General features: G+C 34.9%; 3 protein-coding genes across 5 annotated transcripts; 2 read left to right on the forward strand and 1 right to left on the reverse strand.

Annotated features, from left to right (window-relative positions):
• The first annotated feature begins 2,531 nt into the window (after positions 1 to 2,531).
• LOC120774481 (nose resistant to fluoxetine protein 6-like) lies at positions 2,532 to 7,191 on the forward strand. Of its 2 annotated transcripts, XM_040104141.1 has the most exons (10): positions 2,532 to 2,831; positions 2,898 to 3,237; positions 4,690 to 4,763; positions 4,838 to 5,025; positions 5,105 to 5,217; positions 5,270 to 5,486; positions 5,916 to 6,103; positions 6,157 to 6,292; positions 6,355 to 6,690; positions 6,753 to 7,191. In XM_040104141.1, exons 1-10 carry the CDS (start codon positions 2,615 to 2,617, stop codon positions 6,933 to 6,935), a joined length of 1,992 nt encoding a protein of 663 aa, XP_039960075.1. In that variant the 5' UTR covers positions 2,532 to 2,614; the 3' UTR covers positions 6,936 to 7,191. The 2 variants fall into 2 exon arrangements, with proteins under 2 accessions (XP_039960075.1, XP_039960076.1); XM_040104142.1 differs by lacking the exon at positions 6,753 to 7,191 and having other exon boundaries at positions 6,157 to 6,278; positions 6,355 to 6,639.
• A 5,873-nt stretch (positions 7,192 to 13,064) lies between these two features.
• On the reverse strand, positions 13,065 to 18,306 carry LOC120775858 (nose resistant to fluoxetine protein 6). The gene is made up of 8 exons (XM_040106228.1): positions 17,965 to 18,306; positions 15,123 to 15,525; positions 14,963 to 15,036; positions 14,702 to 14,901; positions 14,527 to 14,642; positions 14,246 to 14,459; positions 13,524 to 14,180; positions 13,065 to 13,456 (listed from the first exon to the last, which is right to left on the reverse strand). Exons 1-8 carry the CDS (start codon positions 18,227 to 18,229, stop codon positions 13,247 to 13,249), a joined length of 2,139 nt encoding a protein of 712 aa, XP_039962162.1. The 5' UTR covers positions 18,230 to 18,306; the 3' UTR covers positions 13,065 to 13,246.
• Positions 18,307 to 21,902: 3,596 nt separating this feature from the next.
• LOC120775802 (40S ribosomal protein S10b) lies at positions 21,903 to 22,772 on the forward strand. 2 transcript variants are annotated; one of them, XM_040106148.1, is made up of 2 exons: positions 21,903 to 21,961; positions 22,249 to 22,772. In XM_040106148.1, exon 2 carries the CDS (start codon positions 22,250 to 22,252, stop codon positions 22,721 to 22,723), a length of 474 nt encoding a protein of 157 aa, XP_039962082.1. In that variant the 5' UTR covers positions 21,903 to 21,961; position 22,249; the 3' UTR covers positions 22,724 to 22,772. The 2 variants fall into 2 exon arrangements, with proteins under 2 accessions (XP_039962082.1, XP_039962083.1); XM_040106149.1 differs by lacking the exon at positions 21,903 to 21,961 and adding an exon at positions 22,023 to 22,039.
• The last annotated feature ends 516 nt before the right edge of the window (positions 22,773 to 23,288 follow it).

A 23,288-nucleotide genomic window follows, 5' to 3' on the forward strand; every position in this document is an offset into this window, starting at 1 on the left:
AACTAAAATATAATGAATAAGTCGTTTCAGCAATCGCATTAACAAACATACATATGTACATATATGCAATGCATAGCTTGTTTTTATGTCGTTTTCATGGGAAATTGTGCGAGGTTAAGCAGCAGTTGTGCAGCAGCTAAGTAATAAATCTTAAATTCGATTGTAAAATCTATAAAACAAATAAAAACTAAGAAATAATATCTAAATCATCATCTAATTATATTTTATGCATTTCATTTACTACGAAAATATTATGAATGTGTGTATAGTACTCTTTGAAATTAAAGTATACAAATTTAGAAATTTGTATCAGATCCCAAAAATAAAATCTTAATTATAAATGATCTATAATTACACTTGATTCGACAATATTCTAAGTTTTATTTGTCAATCAGTGTAGAGAACTTAAAATAAGTGTAATCATTAAGTCCTAGCTTAAATGTATTAACAATAAAGAGAAAAGTATCATAAGCATTAAATTGACGAAATGGTAAAATTAAACTGAATCTAATATAAACACAAAAACATACATATTACACCTAATGTGGATGAAAATAAAAAAAAAAATTGCGCGCATGTGTATTGCATAAGGTAAACAGCATTATTTGTATAGTAAAAATTAACGATAACGGTTTATATAATTATAATTATATACATACATACAGTAAATAATAATTATAAAAATTATATACAAATTTAAAATGCGTATATATATATAAAGAGAAATTGAATAAAAAATATTGAAATGAAAAAATAAATTTGTTAATTTTAATTAAAAATCATTTTCGTACAGATAAATATTATCATAACTATAAGGTAATATCCATTTTTTTAAATTAGGGATTACTAGTATGCTTTCTGCTGCAAAGCTCAAACGCTGGGTGATATTTTCATGTGTTGGTAAATTTTTAATCCCCTTTTACAGGTTTTGTTTTGAAATTCGGTATTTTCAGTAACTTAATCAACACAAAAAAATCGGCTTATGTATTGTTAGTCTTCAATCCTTTGTTGGTATTTGGTTGGTTTTCAACACTGTGCTAGTGCGGTTGACTGGAATATCGACGACTTCAATATTAGTGTAGCTTATTTCTTAGAAATATTAAAAGAAAATGAAAACTAGTAAGAAAAAACTATGTTTGGGTGTAACCGATTATTTTGTATGTGTTCTGGGTCTAAAATGTATTGTTATAGGTGATATATCTTAAAGGCGCGAAAATTAAATTAGAAAGTCTTACAATTTTTTGCGCACAGAGGTATGTCAGCACTAGTGGGAGTAAGTGGATTGACATTTTTTCCGCCTAAACACGCTAAATATAAAAAATTCAGACCTCATAACGGCACATTTCTTGGTAAAAATTACAATTACACATATTTCTTGTCATATAATTTTCGGGATGAAAAATTTCGAGTGCAAATTCAGTGACCATAAAAATTTGGAACGTTAAATATTTCCAGCTGGGAATGATATGAGCATTTAATGACAAAACTGTACTTAACTTTTTATATAGTAGGTCAATGCACTATCAAGTGGAATTAATCGCGTTGACGCAAACTTTTAGGTTTATATAAATTATACATACATATATACATAGAGACAACTGTATTTGTAGTGTCTGCATTTTCAAAAATCTAATCAATATCAAGAAAAACAGTACTATTCTCTATATATTGATAGTCCATTGAAACTATAGATATGAATTTGAATATTTTGTATATACATACATAAACATATTCGGGCAGTTCTCAAATATTAGCCACTCAGTAATGTGAATAAGGCATCACTCAATTCTAAGCAAACACCTGATTTCCTTCGTATAGGAACTTTACTAATACAGTGTATCATTTACATTAAATAAATTTCAAAAATATTCATATTTGAATTACATAAGAATTTTTTAAGAATTATTTGTAAGGTAAAACAAATTGAGTTATTGAGGTAAGAGCCTCTTCTGTCTCTCATACATGTGTGAAAACGAACAGAGAAGTTATTTATTGAAACGAATCCATTTCGGGTTTATGTACTATAACTGTGTATGTAGTTCTGGTCTTTCACCGAGGTGTGAATTTGAATTTCGGAAACAACAAGGAGTTACCTAGAGATCTTTATAAGATATCCACTTCAATCAAAATAATGGGAGCTCGACGAGTTTAGAATTCTCTTTTTCTACTCTATCGATACTATCGCTGGAATATTAGTAATATACGGTTGAGAGGGAGTACCGATCCGGTTTATGCTTACTGTTCGAGTCCAGTTAACATTTGATGATTTGTATTAAAGAAGAATGCGTTCTCCTAAGGTGATTATCAAATATTTATTTGTTATAACTTATAGTTCAATTGCAATACACTGTAAGCTGTTAATTTGCTCATACTATATTTTATAACTTATCTACATATGAGCACTCAAAAGATTGAAGTGCAAGTTTAAGTTGTTGTCTTACTTAAATAACTCAAATCGACAGGTATTGCGTAGACAGCTGCCTATAAATAATAAGTAGACAAGTTATAAATCAACCGCCAACCATTTCACCTCGCGTTATTAGCCTAGTTATATCAGTGAAAATTCGGAATTCCTAGTGGCATTGCACGGAGTAATAAGCAAAACAGAGCTACAATGACAGTGGCGTCTTGGCGGTGTATGATACTAACGTACTTCATAATTGCGATTATTATTACCACAGAGGTGTCTGTTAGCGGAAGTGAAAAGTTGCAAAGCGTCAATTATGCACTTCGTGTATTTAGAAAATCTAATAATGTGAGTTTAGAGTGTTCAACAGATCTAAAAATTGTGGGAGACGCGCTGAAAAACAATGAAACTTGGGCACAGAAAAGTATGTACCTATACTATATATTGATCGAAAATTACTTATTATATGTTCTACACTAATATTTTATAGTGCTTGATGCCTGGGGAAAATTTCCTTCTGGTATACTATATGGTCATCGTATGGAGATGGGAAATTTCGATGAATGCCTTGACATAAGCTCACCGTTGCTTGGTAAATATTGTCAGTCCAATGTTCCCTTCGAATCAACGGCATTTGGTTTTAATGCTGAAATACAATTAGGCATATGTTTCCCAAACAAATGTAGTACAGATGACTTTGATAAGCTTTTGAAAGAGTTTTTAGCAGATTCATATAAATTAAGTTTTAATACAACAACCAACTTGGTGATCACATCCACCTGTTCAACGCGCGAACATGTTGAACTTGAGCCTCTCGATTGGGTTGCAATGTAAGTACATGTTGATTTGTTTTACAATTACTACATATGTACACATAATACACACGAGTACACATTATTAGAGATTTTGTTTAAAATACTGTTTCTTTCTGAAGTGTTGCACCGTTTAAAATTAAAAACAATTAAAAAACTAATACATAGAGCGTTCAAGAGTTCCCACATCTAATCGCATTTGGCGGCAGTAAAAGAGAAACCATATTATTGCAATTTTATGGATAAATTATAAGGTATATTCCGTTACTATATTTGATAAATGTTATGAATAAAAGTGTCCGTAGGAAAAAATCCAAAATTATGATTCTATTTGAGACTATTTTTTTGAAAGGCAAAAGTAAAAATATTAGTGACGAAATGTATTTACATTTAATAATACGAACAAGCTGTTTGAGAAACCAATGTATGTATATGAATATATAAGTACCCTAAAATGTAGAAGGGTGGTCCGATTAGTCTATCCGTTCAATGGTGGCACCGCAATAATATTCGGATGGTTACTCTTCACCCGAATCGGATTCGTAATTTGACCTCGTGTAAACGGGGACTTGGTCACGGATTATGGAAAAATTTATAGAGGAATAAAGCCATTTCTATTGGTGATTTAATTCATTTATTTGGAAGCCACGTTGAGAAATGAAAGCAAAGAGCGCTGGCTACGTCATTAACGAGTTTCCAAGTGATTACACGTCAGCTTTTAATGGCTCGAAAGGGACTATCACTGAAGGAGAACGTACAAAAAGTCCACAATTACTTATTGGCAACTACTTATTCAAGGTTGGCGAGATATCTGAGACAGTAGGTATCTCAAAAGAAAGTGTAGGTTCTGTAGATTCTCTCTGAAATATTGGGCATGAGAAAGCTCAAGCTCGATGGGTGCTGCGGTTGAAAACTATGGACAATTTTGTAACCTTCAAAGAAACATGGATTCACTCGAACACATCAGAGACCAAAGTACAGTCTAAACAGTAAACTTAGCGCACCTGCTACGAAGAAGGCAAACATTGTCCCATCGACCATATATGTAATAGACCGGTATCCATATAGTATAATCTACAGCGACTACCTGGAGAAGGACCAAAGGATCACATGATTCTACCATGCCAACTTATTGTGCTGATTACTAATTGAAAAAAAATCAAGATAAATATTCTTTTTTCTTTATTAAGATCACTATTTCGACTTGAAGGTTGTTTAGAAAAATTAAACAATGTGGCTAGAAAGAACGATCAAAACGTTTTCCGTTATATGGAAACCGTTAGCCGGTTACTTGTTCAGATTTAGTTATGTAAGTAGTTACTACATATGTATGTACATATATGAAATGCAGCTGTGAAGTTTATTAAAGCTTAGGCAGCCGAAGTTTACTTTTTTCTAGTTTTTTTTCAATAATAATTATACTTTTATTTTAAAAAGTAACAATAACTAATTTTGATTTGTTAATTTTAGTACACTTTTCATTACCTTGGCACTTCTGATGGCGCTGAGTACTATCTTTGACTACCTTTATAGTTACAAAGGAAGTAAGCTTATGATTAAGAACACGTGCAATTGTTTATGTGAATAAAACTATATGTAGCTATGTATATGATTACAGAACAACCCAGCAAGCTATTAGTTTCTTTTTCCATCCCTAAAAATCTGCAACAATTATTAAAAATTCAGCATGGACACATACCCTGTCTTCATGGCATACGATGTCTTTCACTGTTTTGGATTATATTCTTGCATTGTTACCTGTATCGCATATTGTCGCCAAATATTAATTCAGTCGATATACAAAGTGTGAGTCAATTAAAAGTTTAAATGCTACTAATAAATAATGATATCTCTTCTATTTATAATTTATACATTTCTTATATAGTGGGAACAAACGCCGTTTTCGATGATTGAACAGAGCGGCTCAATTGCTGTGGACTCATTTTTCTTTCTTAGTGGACTACTACTAATTATGGGCTCCTTCAGAGAAATGGAAAAGTATGTGAGAAATATTTCACTGTTATATAAATCATTAACATATCACTTTTAGAAATCATGGAAAACTCAACGTACCAATGATGTATATTCACCGTTATCTGCGCCTTACTCCGATTCTTGCTGTAGCCGTTTTATTTTATATGTCTTTATTTAATTATATGGACAATGGACCCATTTGGAAGAGCCTTACTGTTGCAAATAAAATATGTGACAATACTTGGTGGGCCACGTTATTGTATGTGCAAAATTATGTAGCGACTGGCAAAATGGTGAGTCGTCAATATTTGAAAACAATAGAATTGTAAAACGAAGAAAATTACAGAATCACTTTTTTTCTTAATTAATGTTTGATATACAATCAGCTCAAATGAAGTTATGGAGAAATGTAGTGTGTTGATAATAGTATATGCTCTCAAGCCATTAACATTTTCGTAGGCGTAAGCCACTTTCCATACAAATTCAGCCATAGACATAAATTCCATAATTTCATTTGATAGTGTTTACATATTTATGGTACATACAGAGATATCATTCTTTCACAGATTATTAAACACCTGAAATCACTCATACGCCCCACTATGTCTTCTGGTATAATAGGCTCTTAACTGATGCATACACATATTATATTGATTTTGTTTAACTATGTATATATATAAATATATAATTTTATTGCTTCGATTAATGAATTGAACTTTCAGTGCCTTGGTCATAGCTGGTATTTGGCTGTGGATACTCAATTATTTTTTTTATCGCCTATATTTTTAATTATCATCTGGAAATGGAGGAAATTGGGTATATGGATAACAATAATTGTTGGTTTATTGCTCGTTGCTTGTTTATTTACGGTTATTGTGATAAATAAATACACAATTTACGACATTGCACGGTACATCTTATTTAACGTAATGAGAATTTTATTTATCAATTATTCAATTGCAGCAACTATGGCACCGCAAGCGAGGCAATGCCAAAAATATACTACTCAACACACACCAGATGCTCAGCTTGGTTGATCGGTCTATTATTTGGCTGCTATTTACATTACAATAATGGACGCATTGGTAAAATATCAAAAGTAAAGATAATTCAACCCATATTTACTATACACCAAGTTAATTTTAATAAAAATGTTTTTAGTGGTGGGTCGGCATTGGTTGGGTTATATCGCTCTGCACGCTCTTCACATTGGTATTTGCTTGGTATCCAAATACACTGCCCACCCGAAACGATCCCAGTGTACTGGAAAGTGCTTTTTATTTTGCTGGTGGGCGCGTAGCGTGGCCTTTAGCGTTATGCTGGGTAGTATATGGATGTATAAATGGCTATGGTGGTCCGATAAATAGTTTTCTTTCCTGGACTTTGTGGCAACCTATTTCGAAGCTTTCGTATAGTATGTACATTTGGCATTTGATTGTGATTACTATCAATGCGTCACGCATTAAAACCAATACCTACTTTTCTGATTATGATGTGGTAGGTTAAGAGACGAATGTATACATTCCAGATATGATATATTTTTTTCTTAAAAATTTCAGACTTTGAGCTTTTGGAGTAATTTTGGTGTAACACTACTAGTATCTGTTTGCGTTTATTTGGCTGTTGAGGCCCCGGTGGCCGATATAGAAAGTTATTTACTACCACGGAATAAGCCAAAGACTGCGAAACAATCCACATTGCCCACTGCAACCACTATATCTCAACAGAATTTATGTGAATAATATTGGAGATAGATGTCCCAATTTGTAAAATACTATAACTGTTAATTCTATAATCAATACATGTATACATATGTTGTATGTACTGACTATATTGTTATTTTATAAGTACAATTTCTGTAACTATAAAGTATAGTAGAGTATTCAATAATCAATAATTCTGATTTCAAACAAATTAAAAAGTAAAGACTCATTTTTGATCCTCGCATATAGTTTATTCATTGCAAGTAGTAAACTCATGGAATCAATCACTTGAAAAAAATTTCTAAGATGTGTTTTTTAAAGTTTATGGATTTTATCGCTAATTGTTTATGAAATAAAATTATTTATTTGTATGAAGTCTTCATATACTGTTTTTTTCTTACTGTAACGACAAATGCCTTTAATGATAAAATTTACATACATAAGGATACAAAAAAAAAATGATAATAATGCTATTCCACCTGAAAGAAACGGATATAAATAATAAAACATGATATTAACAAAATGATAAACAACTGATTTAAAGCGATGATAATGTGTATCATAGTTTCAATTATTTATTTTGACGATATGTAACATATTTATGGTTTACTGGCGAGAAGATTCAGATTCCAAGACATTTAAAACGAAAGTTCGAAAGTCAAGTCTATTTAGCTTACAATGAAGCGAGTGGGGTATTAAAACAACAGTGGAAATAGTATGACAAATCAATATCGAATGTTATCCGTCAAGATGTCACTTTAAAGGATAGTTGGTACATAAACTTTCCTATATTGTGTATACAGCGCACGCTCGAAAAATTTCAACTAATTTAAATCAAGGCAGTTCACATTTGCGAAATATTCACATTTTCGAATACCCAAAAAGAATAAGTTAATATATTTTTACACATTTTCACATTTTGTTGTTGTCTCTAAATCCTAAGAAGATCCAATGTTTTCGAGCCAAATTTTCTTTAACTGATGCCCATTTCTGGCTCATTGGGCATATAAACAAGCAAAACTGCGCATTTGGGGCGAAGAGCAGTCTGAAGAGTTTCAAGAGCAGCTATTTCGTGGGGTTTGTAGGCCGGTAGAATCATCGGTCCATATTTCTACAAAAATGATCCCGGTGATAACTGTCAATGGTCACCGTTATCACACCGATAACCGATTATTTGATGTCTGAAATTCAAGCTCGCAATTTCGGCGACATTTGGTTTCAACAAGACGGCGCCACTTCCTATACAACGCACTAATCAATGAATTTACTGAGAGAACACTTCTGTCAGCAGATAATTTCACGTTTTTGGTCGGTCGATTGGCCACCAAGCTTTTGATATCACACAGTTAGTGTAAAGTCTAAAGTCTAAGCGGACAATCCCGCTACGATGCAGGCCTTGGGGCAGAACTTCATACGTGTTATTCGCCAGTTATCAGTCGGAATGCTCAAACGAGTTATCGAAAATTGGCCTCAACGGATGGACCGTCTGAGATGTAGCCGCGGACAACATTTGAAAGAGATAATCTTCAAAGAATATTCTTCCGGAAGATAATAAACATTCACTATTAAATTTAAAGTTTCTGTGCTTTTTCATTAAGTATTGAACCTCGAATCACACTTTATTATAAATAAAAGTATCTAAGTTGCATAGAGTATTCACTGTAGTTTATGTAATCTAATGAATACAGAATACGATACTTTTTGCCGATTTTAAGAACGAATAAACTGTAAATTTTTTGCCTGAAATATCAGAAAAACTTTATTCTAACATTTTTTTTCAAAGCTTTCGATTAACACATCTATCAAGGTGTCTCAACGAGTTGGGGTCAAAGGAGTTTGAATTGCCACTTGTGCCACTTTTTTTCTTAAAGTTGGAAGATCGCTATAATTGGTCTATGTACCACCCTCCAAGGCACCTATGTTGAATTATATACTTGAATTCTAAAAAAAATTCTACAAAAGAAAAGTATTTTTCTTTAAAAAGATACGAACATTTCAGTCAGACTGCCCCGAAAAGACTGCTGTTTCCTCCATAGACTACAGCTTTTGGGTTTGCAGTCACTTTAACATACAAGAGTTATACATACATTCAAATATGTACTCTCGCAAAATATTCTCATAGAGTATATTACAGTCGAACTTGCTGAAAGTGAACTTCCATATAATAAAGTAATATTGATTCATTTCGAAAACATAGCTTTTACAATCTACTTTCGGTGTATTTTTATCTCTTTATAATGATGTTTCTATGAATGAAACTGAAGTTTTCTATATAATGAACAAATTTTGTTGTTCTTCTTAATTGGCGTGGAGTGGAGGTCTTCCTCTTCCTCTGCTTCCCCCGGCGGGTACTGCGTCGAATACTTTCAGAGCTGGAGTGTTTTCGTCCATTCGGACAACATGACCTAGCCAGCGTAGCCGCTGTCTTTTAATTCGCTGAACTATGTCAATGTCGTTGTATATCTCGTAAAGCTCATCGTTCCATCGAATGCGATATTCGCCATGGCCAATGCGCAAAGGACCATAAATCTTTCGCAGAACTTTTCTCTCGAAAACTCGTAACGTCGACTCATCAGTTGCTGTCATCGTCCAAGCCTCTGCACCATATAGCAGGACGGGAATTATGAGCGACTTATAGAGTTTGGCTTTTGTTCGTCGAGAGAGGACTTTACTTTTCAATTGCCTACTCAGTCCGAAGTAGCACCTGTTGGCAAGAGCAATCCTGCGTTGGATTTCCAGGCTGACATTGTTGGTGGTGTTAATACTGGTTCCTGAATACACGAAATTATCTACAACTTCAAAGTTATGACTGTCAACAGTGACGTGAAAGCCAAGTCACGAGTGCGACGACTGTTTGTTTGATGACAGGAGATATTTCGTGCCCTCGTTTACTGCCAGACCCATTTTCTGTGCTTCCTTGTCCAGCCTGGAGGAAGCAGAACTAACGGCGCGGGTGTTGAGGCCGATGATATCAATATCATCGACATACGCCAGCAGCTGTACACTCTTATAGAAGATGGTACCTTCTCTATTTAGTTCTGCGGCTCGAACTATTTTCTCCAGAAGCAGGTTGAAGAAGTCGCACGATAGGGAGTCGCCTTGTCTGAAACCTCGTTTGGTATCGAACGGCTTGGAGAGGTCCTTCCCGATCCTGACGGAGCTTTTCGTGTTGCTCAACGTCAGTTTACACAGCCGTATTAGTTTTGCGGAGATACCAAATTCAGACATCGCGGCATAAAGCCAGCGCCTTTTCGTGCTGTCGAAAGCAGCTTTGAAATCGACGAAGAGATGGTGTGTGTCGATCCTCCTTTCACGGGTCTTTTCCAAGATTTGGCGCATGGTGGATATCTGGTCGGTTGTTGATTTTCCAGGTCTAAAGCCACACTGATAAGGTCCAATCAGTTTGTTGACGGTGGGCTTTAATCTTTCACACAATACGCTCGATAGAACCTTATATGCGATGTTGAGGAGGCTAATCCCACGGTAGTTGGCGCAGATTGTGGGGTCTCCTTTATATGGATTGGGCATAGCACACACTTAAATTCCAATCGTTGGGCATGCTTTCGTCCGACCATATTTTACAAAGAAGCTGATGCATGCTCCTTATCAGCTCTTCACCGCCGTGTTTGAATAGCTCGGCCGGCAATCCGTCGACCCCTGCCGCTTTTTTTTCAGGCGAGCAATTGCTATTCGAACTTCTTCATAGTCGGGCAATGGAACGTCTGCTCCATCGTCATCGATTGGGGAATCGGGTTCGCCTTCTCCTGGTGTTGTACTTTCACTGCCATTCAGAAGGCTGGAGAAGTGTTCCTTTCATAATTTAAGTATGCTCTGGGCATCGGTGACTAGATCACCTTTGGGGGTTCTACAAGAGTATGCTCCGGTTTTGAAACCTTCTGTAAGCCGCTTATTTTTTCGTAAAATTTTCGAGCATTACTCCTGTCGGCCAGCTTATCAAGCTCTTCGTACTCACGCATTTCGGCCTCTTTCTTTTTCTGTCTGCAAATGCGTCTCGCTTCCCTCTTCAACTCTCGGTATCTATCCCATCCCGCACGTGTAGTGGTCGATCGCAACGTTGCGAGGTAGGCAGTCTGTTTTCTCTCCGCTGCGACACGGCACTCCTCGTCGTACCAGTTGTTCTTTTGCACTTTCCGAAAACCAATGGTTTCGGTTGCAGCTGTACGTAAGGAGTTTGAAATGCCGTCCCACAGTTCCCTTATACCGAGTTGTTGACGAGTGCTCTCAGAGAGCAGGAGTGCAAGCCGAGTAGCAAATCGTTCTGCTGTTTATTGTGATTGCAGCTTCTCGACGTCGAACCTTCCTTGTGTTTGTTGACGTGCGTTTTTTTGCTGCACAGAGGCGGGTGCGAATCTTGGCTGCAATAAGATAGTGGTCCGAGTCGATGTTAGGGCCTCGGAGCGTACGCACGTCTAGAACACTGGTCTTCCGTCTAGCACAACATGATCGATCTGGTTGGTGGCTTTTCGATCCGGCGACAGCCAGGTAGCTTGATATATCTTCTTGTGCTGGAATCTAGTACTACAGATAACCATATTTCGGGCCCCGGCGAAGTCAATCAGCCTTAACCCATTTGAGGATGTTTCGTCGTGGAGGCTGAATTTAATTTACCGACCGTAGTGCCAAAGATACCTTCTTTGCCCACCCTGGCGTTAAATTCGCCAAGCACGATTTTGAAATCGTGGCGGGGGCATCTCTCATAAGCGCGTTCCAAGCGCACATAGAAGGCATCTTTGGTCACATCGTCCTTCTCTTCCGTCGGGGCGTGGGCGCAAATCAGCGATATGTTGAAGAACCTCGCTTTGATGCGGATTGTGGCTAGACGTTCATTCACCGCAGTGAATGATACTACTCGGCGACGGAGTCTCTCTCCCACCACGAATCCAACACCAAACTTGCGCTCCTTTATATGGCCACTGTAGTAAATGTCACAAGGATCTACTCGTCTCTGTCCTTGTCCCGTCCATCGCATTTCTTGGACGGCGGTGATGTCAGCTACCCAGAGGATACTTGGTCAAAGACCGGAAGTTGTGAGCTGCTTGAGCCATGTGTAAAAGAATCGTTTCTGGCCACTCCCAAGTGAATGGCGATCAGAGAACTTTCCTCACTTGCCTGAACTTCTACACACGACTCCATCCTCCCAAATGAACAAATTTTACAACTGGAAATTCAAAAAGAAAAACTTTGTCTCCATATAGTGAATTTTTTGAAATATGGTTTCTGTTACACTCAGTTATATATAACTGCGTGTTCCCAGAAATAGATAAAGTGTGATAAAGTGTGACACTAGTTAATACATGTGTTTAATAGCAGTTTTTCAATTAGCAGTAACTATTTTCTGCTAACATCAATTTCACTAGCAGCTCTCTCAGCGTCTTATGCTCTCAACTTGTGCTCTCTTCTGCCAGTTTTTTTGGGATAAAAACGCTTTACCGGCAGAAACTTGGCCAGCTAGTGATAGTTAGTACCTCAGAAATAAATCGCATATTGGTGCGTGTGTGCGCTTGTAAATATTTATATTTATTTATTTAACGATATGACTATTGCACTTCGTATAAGTCGACGGGAAGAAATTATGTTATTTATTGTATGACTTCTGATGAATAGATACAATGTAATGTAAAGCAAACTTTACCAGACTCATTATTATCAAATTATACAATTTTAAGTACACTTAAGAGGACGATCCAAAAATTGGTTTTAAATTAATTAATTAATATTAATGACAGATAACATATAACGACTCGCACTTATACCACACTTTGTCTTTGGAGTTTGAATTTGGTTCATTGTCATGTTCAAAAAAGGTAACAACAAGCAGTATTTGGGTTAACTTGCAACGATTTCATTATTTTATTTTAAGAAATAAACAACTGGCTTGTGCTTCATCTTTCGAAGAAACTGTTGAGGTGTGCGAATGCATTCGGTTTTTTGCGACTATGGTCGATGTGGATCATAAAATTTAGTTGCGATCCATCAAATATATTTCACAATATGCACGACAAAACCCAAACATACGGATAGAATTCTCAAATATGCAATATTTAAAATTAATTAACTAAAACTTGTGACTGAAAAAACAGGTTTGAGTGACAAATGTACCTTGTAGGTCAGCGCCGTTGCATATCTCAATAATAAACAAAAATCAACTTGATTCCATAATAATATTGTTAAGTATATACAATTTATTTAGTTTTCTTTAACATTATAAAACGTATATAATACGATTTCTTGTTTTCGTTAAATGAATTTAATTTTAATGGTTCTTTGGCTAATATCTATCCTGAACTTATCAGAATACTCGAGTAGAGACCATAATATGCTGGTCGTTCTTAAGCTTTGGCCACTTCTACTGTCACTTCAGTGTCAGTCTTCTCAGCGGTAGTAGGAGCAGATGTTGGTTCTATTTTTTTAGGTGCTGGTTTACTTTCACCATGTCCAAAAATTGCCTTCTCAATTCCCAAAATAGGTGCCTCGAAAGCCAATGTGGCGAATATGGAAAGAGTTAGAGAAATGCCGAAATCATGCCACCAGCGAAGAACCTATAAAACAACAAGTGAACCATTTAGTTTAATTTTTGTTTTGTACAAAACATCAATTAGTATATACCATTTCGTAATCGCCAAAGTGGGTATCGGTTTGAATACGGCCACCATTCACCAGTTGGACAATTCTGTGGATTACATACATACAGTATGTGAGACGGCTGAAGCCAGTGAAGAAGCCCCATGAAAGGAAATCATTGATGATTCCACCATGACCATTGTAGCAGGCCCACACAATCCAGCCGATAGCGATGGCCCAAGAAGCACGACTTAATGGTTCGTAGAATGCACCTTCAATAATTGGTGCACTGGGATTCTCGGGTAGGATACGCCAATAAGGTCCCCACATATCGGTCAACATAACACCAAATGCCAACACCCAACCGGTAATGACCCATTTTTTAGCCAATGGAATTTGCCTGCCACGATTCTTGGTATACAAGAAGTAACCAAAGATGACACCAATCAACCAAGTGGGTACACGGGTGTGCGTCGGATAATAAGTCCAACGTTGGCGATCATCAACATGATCATCATCCACACGGAAGAGAGTGAATTTCCAAACCATGAAGGTAGCGAAAGTGCCGGCCATACAAAGAACACCTAAAAGAATGATTGGAGCGAGCGCCTTTTTGCCCCATTTCCAAAGTGGAATAAGGATTAGTGGTGAAAGCACGTAGAGCTGTGTATCGACAGCCAAGTACCAAGACTGACTGATGCACTGAAAAGAGAAAAGATAATAATTATTTCATATTCTCTTCGTATTATTGGCATATTTATACTCACAATCTTCTTAGGGAAGGCATAATTCTGTACATACAACAGAGTTGCCCACCATGTGTCCGAACAACGCTCATCTTGAGTTCCGATCTTCATCCACATAGGGCCATGACCCGAGTATTTGTAAAGCGACATAATGTAGAGAATAACAACAGCTACGACTGGAGTCAAACGTATATAACGATGGAAATACATCATACCTAGGTTCAGTTTTCCTTTACTAATTTAGAGTAAATAAACTTCGTTTGATTAATGAAATCTTTATAACATACAATATGAACACTTACGTGCGTTCCATTTCACGGAAGGCGCCCCACAACATCAATAAACCCGACATGAAAAAGAATGTATCCACACAGAGTGTAGCATTCTGGACTAGCATGGAATATGGAGTTTCGATCCACTATAAATGATAATCGGTAATTTTTTAATAAAATAAAAGCGCTAAGAGTTGTCACTTACGGTATAGACTTTATCTTTGTTAATATGAGGTAGCTCGTAGAAAGTCATGTAACCATGACCAAATACAACCCACATCATTGAGAAACAACGCAAACCGTTGAGGCATTGAATGACATTAGGATTGTTGCTCTTTTTGACAGTAAAAATCTTTGGAGCATTAGTGAGTACAGAGAAAGCAATGAAAAGTGGCTTTTTCGGTTCTGAAATTTAAAACAATTTATAAATGTATGAAGTCTAAAACAGTTTTCAATTAAAACTCACCATTATTTTTCGTTTTAATGTAATCGTAAACACTGCTGGCTAACATGCAGAAAACAATGAAGCTGAAGAAGACACTATAAAATATTCACACAAAAATAATCATAGAACCAAAACATTAGGAGGATATAAATAATAGGGATTTAATATTTCCCTAGCTTACATAGCAAAAATGTCGATACCACGTAGCTTCACAGGTTGTTCATATTTACAGTATTTTTCGGCGATCATAGTTGAAGTAATTCCAGCATCGTAGTATTTATTCATTACTCCAGTCAATATTTGGTTACCCAGTTCAGCTGAGCATGAACTTGGTATACAAATACCCAGTTCGAATACTTCGGGTTTTTGGTATTTGTAACTGATTCTTGCTTGAACCGTCGATTCACGTGGCTTAATCTCATCCATATATTTTTTGATTGGTACTCGTGCTAGGCAGTACTGACCGCGCAATACATCATCTTCACTGAATTGCCAAGAAGCAGCAAGACATTCTTCATAGGCACCGAAACTTAATGCATGGCCCCACATCAAGCCAACAGGTAGTCGACCCCAAGTGTCGGGAACTGTAATGAAGAAAATAAAAAATAATGTTTATTAAAGTATTTATTTAGTTTTTGCGACTTGTTTTTAGAATATGACTAATTTCTATTTTGTTCGCGTTCACCAAGATCATAATTATTGAATATCGTTTTATAACCATCGGCTTTGTTAAAGGTAATAATATGTTAAAGATAATAATTAGGAAAAAAATTTAAATTTTACATTAGGTAATAAGTTAGTAATAATATTGGGTAGTCGAAAAAGTTTGTTCGTATTTTGTCAATAATTGTCGTTGCAGTCGTATATCTCCAGTGCCACCAATCGCATTGTGTCATACCATATAGTGTTGGAAAGGTGAGATTTTAAGCTTCATTAAACAAAAAAAAATTAAGTTCGGTTAATTAAGTGAAAATGAAGAAGTATAAAAAAGGGAATAATGCCACGCAAGCCACAAATTAAATTTGTGAAGTTTACGGAGACGATGCTGGATCAGTTCGTGTAGCACAACAATGGTTCGCTCGCTCCCATTCTGGATATTTCGAAATTTCGATTTACACTGATAATAATGTCTCTAGTGGAAAAATGGCAAAAAGTGGCGAACAAAAGTGATATATATTTGTTTATTTATTTATTAGTATAAATAAAAAAAAATAAGTTGAAGTTTGATTAGAAATACGAAAACTTTATATATTTATATTATATAGTAGTGATAGGATTGAGTATTGGCCTAATCTTTATTTACAAAGTGAAAATAGTTAAAATTCTAAAGTTACAAAAACAAAAATAATCGTACAATCCCACTTGCATTTCCGTATGTGCATATGTAAGTATGTATGTACAAATATTTTTATACACCACTTATGCCGGACAAGGGTTGCAAAAATATCAAATGCTCATATTAATAACTTTATACTTATATGTATATACGATTTCAACTTGTATTAAATAATAAAGAACAATCGCTTATCTACCGATAATCTGCAATTGAACTTTGCATTTGCTACTAGCTCACACGCATTTGTATGTCTGTACATAGGTGTCGTAGTAATTGCTTCCGTTAAAGAGTTCAAATCTTTTGGCAGCTGTTTATGTACATATGTATGTATGTATATTTAAAGATATATACACTTTTACACTTTTGATTAGACCAATAACATTTTTATTATTGTATTTTAACTATTTATGGCGTTTTATGGTTGTATTGTGATTTACGGCATGTATTCCCAGCAAAATGCTTATGCAGACTACTCCATCAGCTTTATCACTGACTTGGATAATAAATCCTAAAAATTAGAGATTTATGAATCGTTACGTATGATTTATCGATTAAGTAAGGTTTTTGGTTATATCAACATAATAGAAAAAAAATTATTATCACTAAAAGATTAATCAATAACTGTAAATGAGTGTGACGAATATTTAGTTGATTGGATTAAATTGGTATTTGAACTTATAAGGAAGTTAGTGCTGTACTTAAATGTCTAAATAAAAGTAATAAATGGCAGAAATAAATGAGAACGAATGAAAAAATGAATTTCTATTCAAGAATTTGATCGGTCAGTTCGTATGATACTTATGTATATCGAACACTGTAGCGTTGCTTGGTACAATATCATATGAAATCTCGTCTAATAAAATAGTTTTCCATAAAAGGATTAATTTTAATTGTTCGATTTGTATGACAGCTATATGCTTTCGTAGGCCAATTTGAAGAATTTGTTCCCATATGATGTAGTCATTGATAATATTTTGTGCCTAATTTTGTGAATATATTTTGTTAAATAAAAAAAGAAGGGAACCCAAGGATTTGATTTTGATCTTTTATTTTTATATTTTTTTTTGTATTGCGGATATACAGATATTGTAGTGGTCCGATCTGACGATTTTTTCGCAGATTGTAAGTTGACTTGTAAAATGATCTATGCTTGTAAAATATAAAAAGTTTTTCATACAAGTAATTGAGTTTGATCGTTCAATTTGCATTGCAGCTATATGCTATAGTCGTTCGATATCGATGATTCTGATAAATGAGCAACTTCTTGAGGAAAAAAGGACATGTGCAAAATTTCAGAACCGTATCTAAAAAACTAAAGAACTAGTTCGTGTATATACAGACGGACTGATATGGCTAAATTGACTCAGCTTGTCACGCTGATAATTCTCCGAGTTATAAACTGCGTTGCAAATTTAATACACCCTGTTCAGGGTATAAATGGATGCATGCATATCACTGAAGAACTATTTTATGGTATGGTCTGATTAAACAACCAGAAAACAAAAATAATGTTAATATTATATATGTAATTATATATTATAACGAATAATATCACAAATTGATGTAAATCTCATAACATATCTTTTTGATCTCATTCATCTAAATTTGTATTGATTACGACCTTCAACGACATCCATATGTTATCTCTTAATATTGTGCAAACTTAAAAATTATCGAAGGAACTTACACTCAATAGCCCATTCGTAATATTCATCAAGTGCTTGTGATATGCGATCAATATCCCTCAGACATTTAGAGTCATCGTACGCTCTGAGTGTAGCATTCAATGTTTCAGCTCCAATTTGCGATCCTTCTTTATAAAACATGTAAGCGAGATCATTTTTAAATGGTGATCCTGAAACCGCTAAAACTGTCGATTCTTCAGCATAGCAGTTATGCGCAAATACTGCTATTAACAGCGACAACGCCGCAAAAGAATGCCGCGCTGCCATTTCGTTTGTAAATTTTAAACTTTATTGCGTACCCGAGTACAAGGATCAGACCGTAATCCCTACCTTTTGCACGAATATATGGGAATGAACTGCAGTTGCTACATGTTTGTCGGTAACTTTTATAGCCATCGCTGTCAAAAGCCCGATACTTCATGATTAAACATTAGACATTTTATGCACATGTATTAGTATACCCATACAGTTCTATTTCTCACATACTAATATGTACATATGTATACCTTAAGATTTCATACTTCTTAGCGCGTATAGTAATACTTACATCTATTAATGGTTGGAAAGATAGGGTTAATATACTTATTGATAGTGGCTTCACTACAATTATACCAATGTTAAATAAAAATCATATACAATATAACTCGTAATATCACAGTCGAATGCTCGGCTAATCTATCGACATTAGAAAATCAGTTTATATAAATCTAATCATATGCTATATATATATATTCATAAATTTGCTGTGATACAATATAAACGTTTAAGTATTGTTGTGTGAGTATATAAATAATCTCTACGTTTATTCCTTAAGCTCTATTAGCCTGTGTTATTATTTAATTTAATATTTATTTCTTAAAAGCATTTATTAAGTAGAGATCACTTTAAGGCCTAAATATAAATAACTAAAGCCCGCCTCTGTTGACATTAACATTTCAATATAACAATTTTACCCTATATTTGTTGTTCTGTTGTTTATATTTGTTGTTGAAGTATGTAAATTAATCAAGGCTTCGTAAATATTCAGCCAGGTAATTGTCATATTTTATAAGTACATATATGTATATGGTTTCACGTGAATATGGCATATAATTTCACGTGTCCATATACCCAACATAGATATATAAACAATGATAATTCAGTATATTATATGAAATGTAATAGTTTACAACTAGGATTATCTGAGTCAATAAATATACTAGTTTGCTAGTCAGAAAAGCTACGAAATTATACCAAATACGGACAGTTTATTAATTTCTTTATTTATTATATGTGTATTTATGTAAACATTAGACGAAAATTGAGGCTGCATTTAGTGTTCTTTTAGAACTAGTATGATATTGGTTTATTTCTGACCGAAATCTGACAGAGGATGAAGCCTTAGGACATCAACACGTGAAAAGTCATAGTTGTTTGTAAAAGAAAAGTCAGTCGAACGACCAATTGGGTTTGTGATTTCATACCGGTTTGTAAAGTTGTTTATCATATCATTAGATGAGGTTTAGGGTTTGAACATGTCATATTGTCACACTTTTGAGTTTAGTTGGTGAAATTATTGTCTAGTTTACTGAAACTTAAAGTTTAGTGAATGAAATTATCGTCTAGCGATCGGTTTAGCTAAGCAAAATTTAACAATTTCATTTTGTATTCATAAACTTTAAAATTATCTATTTAAGATGGTAAATAAATCATATTTTTACGTGTAAGGAATTTTTAGTTGATTGCTCTTCAATGTGGTAAGCAAGTTAGTCTTATTCGATAATCACCGGTAAAAGTTTGTTATCAAAGTCCATGGAATAACCAGTGAATAAATAATCAGTCCTAACGCATGTGAGCAGAAGACAGACATTACAGGGTGCAACAAATTGTACTCCATTGGATTAATTTCTGAAACTCCAACAACATAATAGGGATATAAACTTATACTACGATGGAACAATGCCTCATATTTATAAGTGGTAATGTGGTTTGAAAATCTTTGAAAAGTGGGCTTAACCCCGCCCCCTAATAAGTTTATACTTTATATCTTCCAAATCAATGAAGCTCTATCACGTAAATTAACACAGAGCAAATATTTCAACCGCTCTTACAAAAGTGTGAAAATAGGTGAAATCGGATTATTACCACGCCCACCGTCATATAACGGGTTTGTTAAAAACTACTAAAAGTGTTATAAATCAATAACTAAATGCGTTAGAGACATTAAATTTTACATTCAGGATGACAAAAGATGGCACTGGTTTCAAAATTGGACATTGGGGGAGGTACCGTACTGTTTCAAGTGAAATCACCTATCTCACCTGCTCAACCGATTTCAACTAAAATCGGTACCGAATATTCTTCTAATTATAATTCCTATGTTACAGTGGTTAAATAGTTGTAATCCATCTACTTCCTATATAACAAAATTCTAATTTCCATCTGATCCTTTCACTTTCCAGTATACAAATAAGGCCTTATTACATTAATGTAGCGAGATAAAACTTTCAAGTATAGTGACTTTGTAGTGTACCACCTTGTTAAAAAAAATTGTCCAAACCGAACGAAAACTGTTCAAGGTTTTAGGTTCCGAATATATATATATCAGTGCCTACAGCTGACTTTTTACCGAAGATATCGGTCAATGTGATATATAATTTAAATGCAGAGAGAGTCATTTCCTGATGATTGTCAGTCTGAATGTCAAAAATGGACTGGATCCGGTTGATACTTCCGTTAGCCTTCATATACCTAATGTAAAGTAAAGAACTTCCTGGTGACTGTATACCCATATATCGGTCAATATGTGAGTTAGCTCAATGAAAATATCCGAGCGTATTTTGTATCTTTGCGCTTAAAAAGTTCAAAATTGGACGAAAACTTGACCCAGCCCCCAATTTTTTCCGAGTTAGTTCACCCCTGGGGCTTTCAGGAAAGCTCTCAACCCCCCCTCTATCCCTACGTTCGTATCGGCTAAAGTATTTGACCTAGATAAACATACAAACCAATTTGGACATGTAACGAACATGAAAACAGATGCGAAGTGATATAAACATACTAAAGTTCATATATTTTCATACAAAATATATGGGGTCTAGCCTAGCACCATTGGTGCACTAAGGTGTAATATTATAATATCCTTTTTTCGTCCTTTTCGATACGATATCCTTGAATTTTTTTTCTGAATTCTATAGACAATAAAATTCTAGGAAGCTACCTGGAAGCGCAAGTCGTTTGCTACACTCTAAATATATATAAATAACATTTAAAAACAAAATATGCCTGGCCAGACCAGAGGGTTTTGATGAGGGTTAAAAAATTGCTTGAAAATATGTTCTCAAGTACATATGTATACCTCAGGAATGTAAAAATTTATTCAATCAGTCCATCCTTTCCTCTGCCCGCAACATAACCTATTAATAAAAATGGCCGACTTCCCGCCTGACAAAATGAGTGATATCCTTTGACGTATTCACAATTATTTTGCACATCTTCCGTTCAGGGCTATATATACATATATTTTTTTCGTAATTTTCTTAAGTTATATTTTTACGTGGTGTTGGTTAACCAGTCACCAGAAGTCTCTGTGTTTATTATATAAATAAGAATACTTATATGCATATGTATTTAATGATTTTCAAGAAATTTAAGTGTGGGAGTGTGAGTAGCACGAATTTGAAAAAGTAGTATTCACAATAGCATTTATGTCAATAAAGATAATTAAGGTGGGTATATATATATATGATCCCTACTCGTATTATACATTTTATATGTTTTATTTTACATACTTTGTCATATGTCTCTTTATTGTTTGAAAGCTTTCATCATCTTTTAATTTGTAGACTTATAGAAAAACTTTGTGATGACTAATTCACAATTAATGGTAGAGTTTGTAATTGGCAATGCGCTGAATGAAAAAAACGACAACAGCGCTGAAGTGCTGAATGTCACAGGCCAAAATGACAGCTGTCATCTAACCTTTCCTTTCTTTCCGGTGACTGCTCCACAAAAGACGCTAAAGTATGTAAAAAATATTAAAATTTATCGTTGAAAATCTGTGTAATCACTGCAATGATATGTGTACAGAATTAAGAAATGGTTGTGAAAAATATTCTGATCATAAATGTATAAATTGATGTGTGTTCAAGACTAATATCTTCGGAATAATTAAATTTCATATAATAAGGTTAAAACCAAATCATTAGAAACGGTCATTGATATCACATCAATTAAATCAATAAACTTATATATTGATTGAAGTTCAGTGAATAGTGTATTAATTTTGTTTTTTTTCATGCTTGTTTCAGGATGTTTATGCCAAAGGCTCATCGCGTAGCTATCTACGAGTATCTCTTCAAAGAGGGTGTCATCGTTGCCAAAAAGGATTTCCATGCTCCCAAGCACCCTGAGCTGGAGACCATTCCCAACTTGCATGTAATCAAAACATTGCAGTCGCTCCACTCTCGTGGTCTGGTTAAGGAACAATTCGCATGGAGACATTATTACTGGTACTTGACCAACGAAGGTATTGAGTACCTTCGCAGTTACTTGCATTTGCCTCCTGAAATTGTGCCAGCCACATTGAAACGTCCAGCACGCTCAGAGACAATGCGTCCCCGCCCAGCGGCATCTGCTCGTACTGGTGACTCTTCTAAGACCGGTGAGGATCGTACTGCTTACAGACGCGCGCCCGGTGGACCCGACAAGAAGGGAGATGCTGGTCCTGGTGCTGCTGATGTTGATTTCCGTGGTGGATTCGGACGTGGTGCACGCCCACAATAAAAAGTGGATATAAAAATATTCTAGTAACCACTTATTTAGTTATAAATGATTTTCCAGACGGGATTTTTTTATTTTGAAGTAAATAAAAAATAAAAGAATCTTTAAAGTACGGTGTTTTTACAAAGTGGAATAGTGATCTGTGTGTTTGCAAAAATGTTGTTGCGAATTGTGGAAATTTTACACCAAAGTTACTTTTGGCGCAAAATATATTTGGCATTGTCCAATATACATACATCCCAAATTGAATTGATCGTGTCAATGTTGATGGTATTTTTTTTGCCACACAAGACGTCTAAAATTTGCAGTCAACGGTTTCGATTGAGCATAGTTTTAAAAAATCAGGAAGAAATGTTTGCCATATTGGACAGTTATAGGGAAAGTACACCAATTTAAACAAAGTGAAGTCTGTAGATACGAAATTGAACAGTTATTAGGACGCAAAGTCGAGCGGTCTCTTCCTGTGCTTCCGCCGGCATGTACTGCGTCGAATACTTTCAGAGTACAGAGAAGAAAGTCGTATGGAACAACAAAGAATTATTCGGCTCTTGTTATCCTTAAATTGAAT

This window comes from Bactrocera tryoni, chromosome 4 (assembly GCF_016617805.1).
Source record: "Bactrocera tryoni isolate S06 chromosome 4, CSIRO_BtryS06_freeze2, whole genome shotgun sequence".
Taxonomy (NCBI): domain Eukaryota; kingdom Metazoa; phylum Arthropoda; class Insecta; order Diptera; family Tephritidae; genus Bactrocera; species Bactrocera tryoni.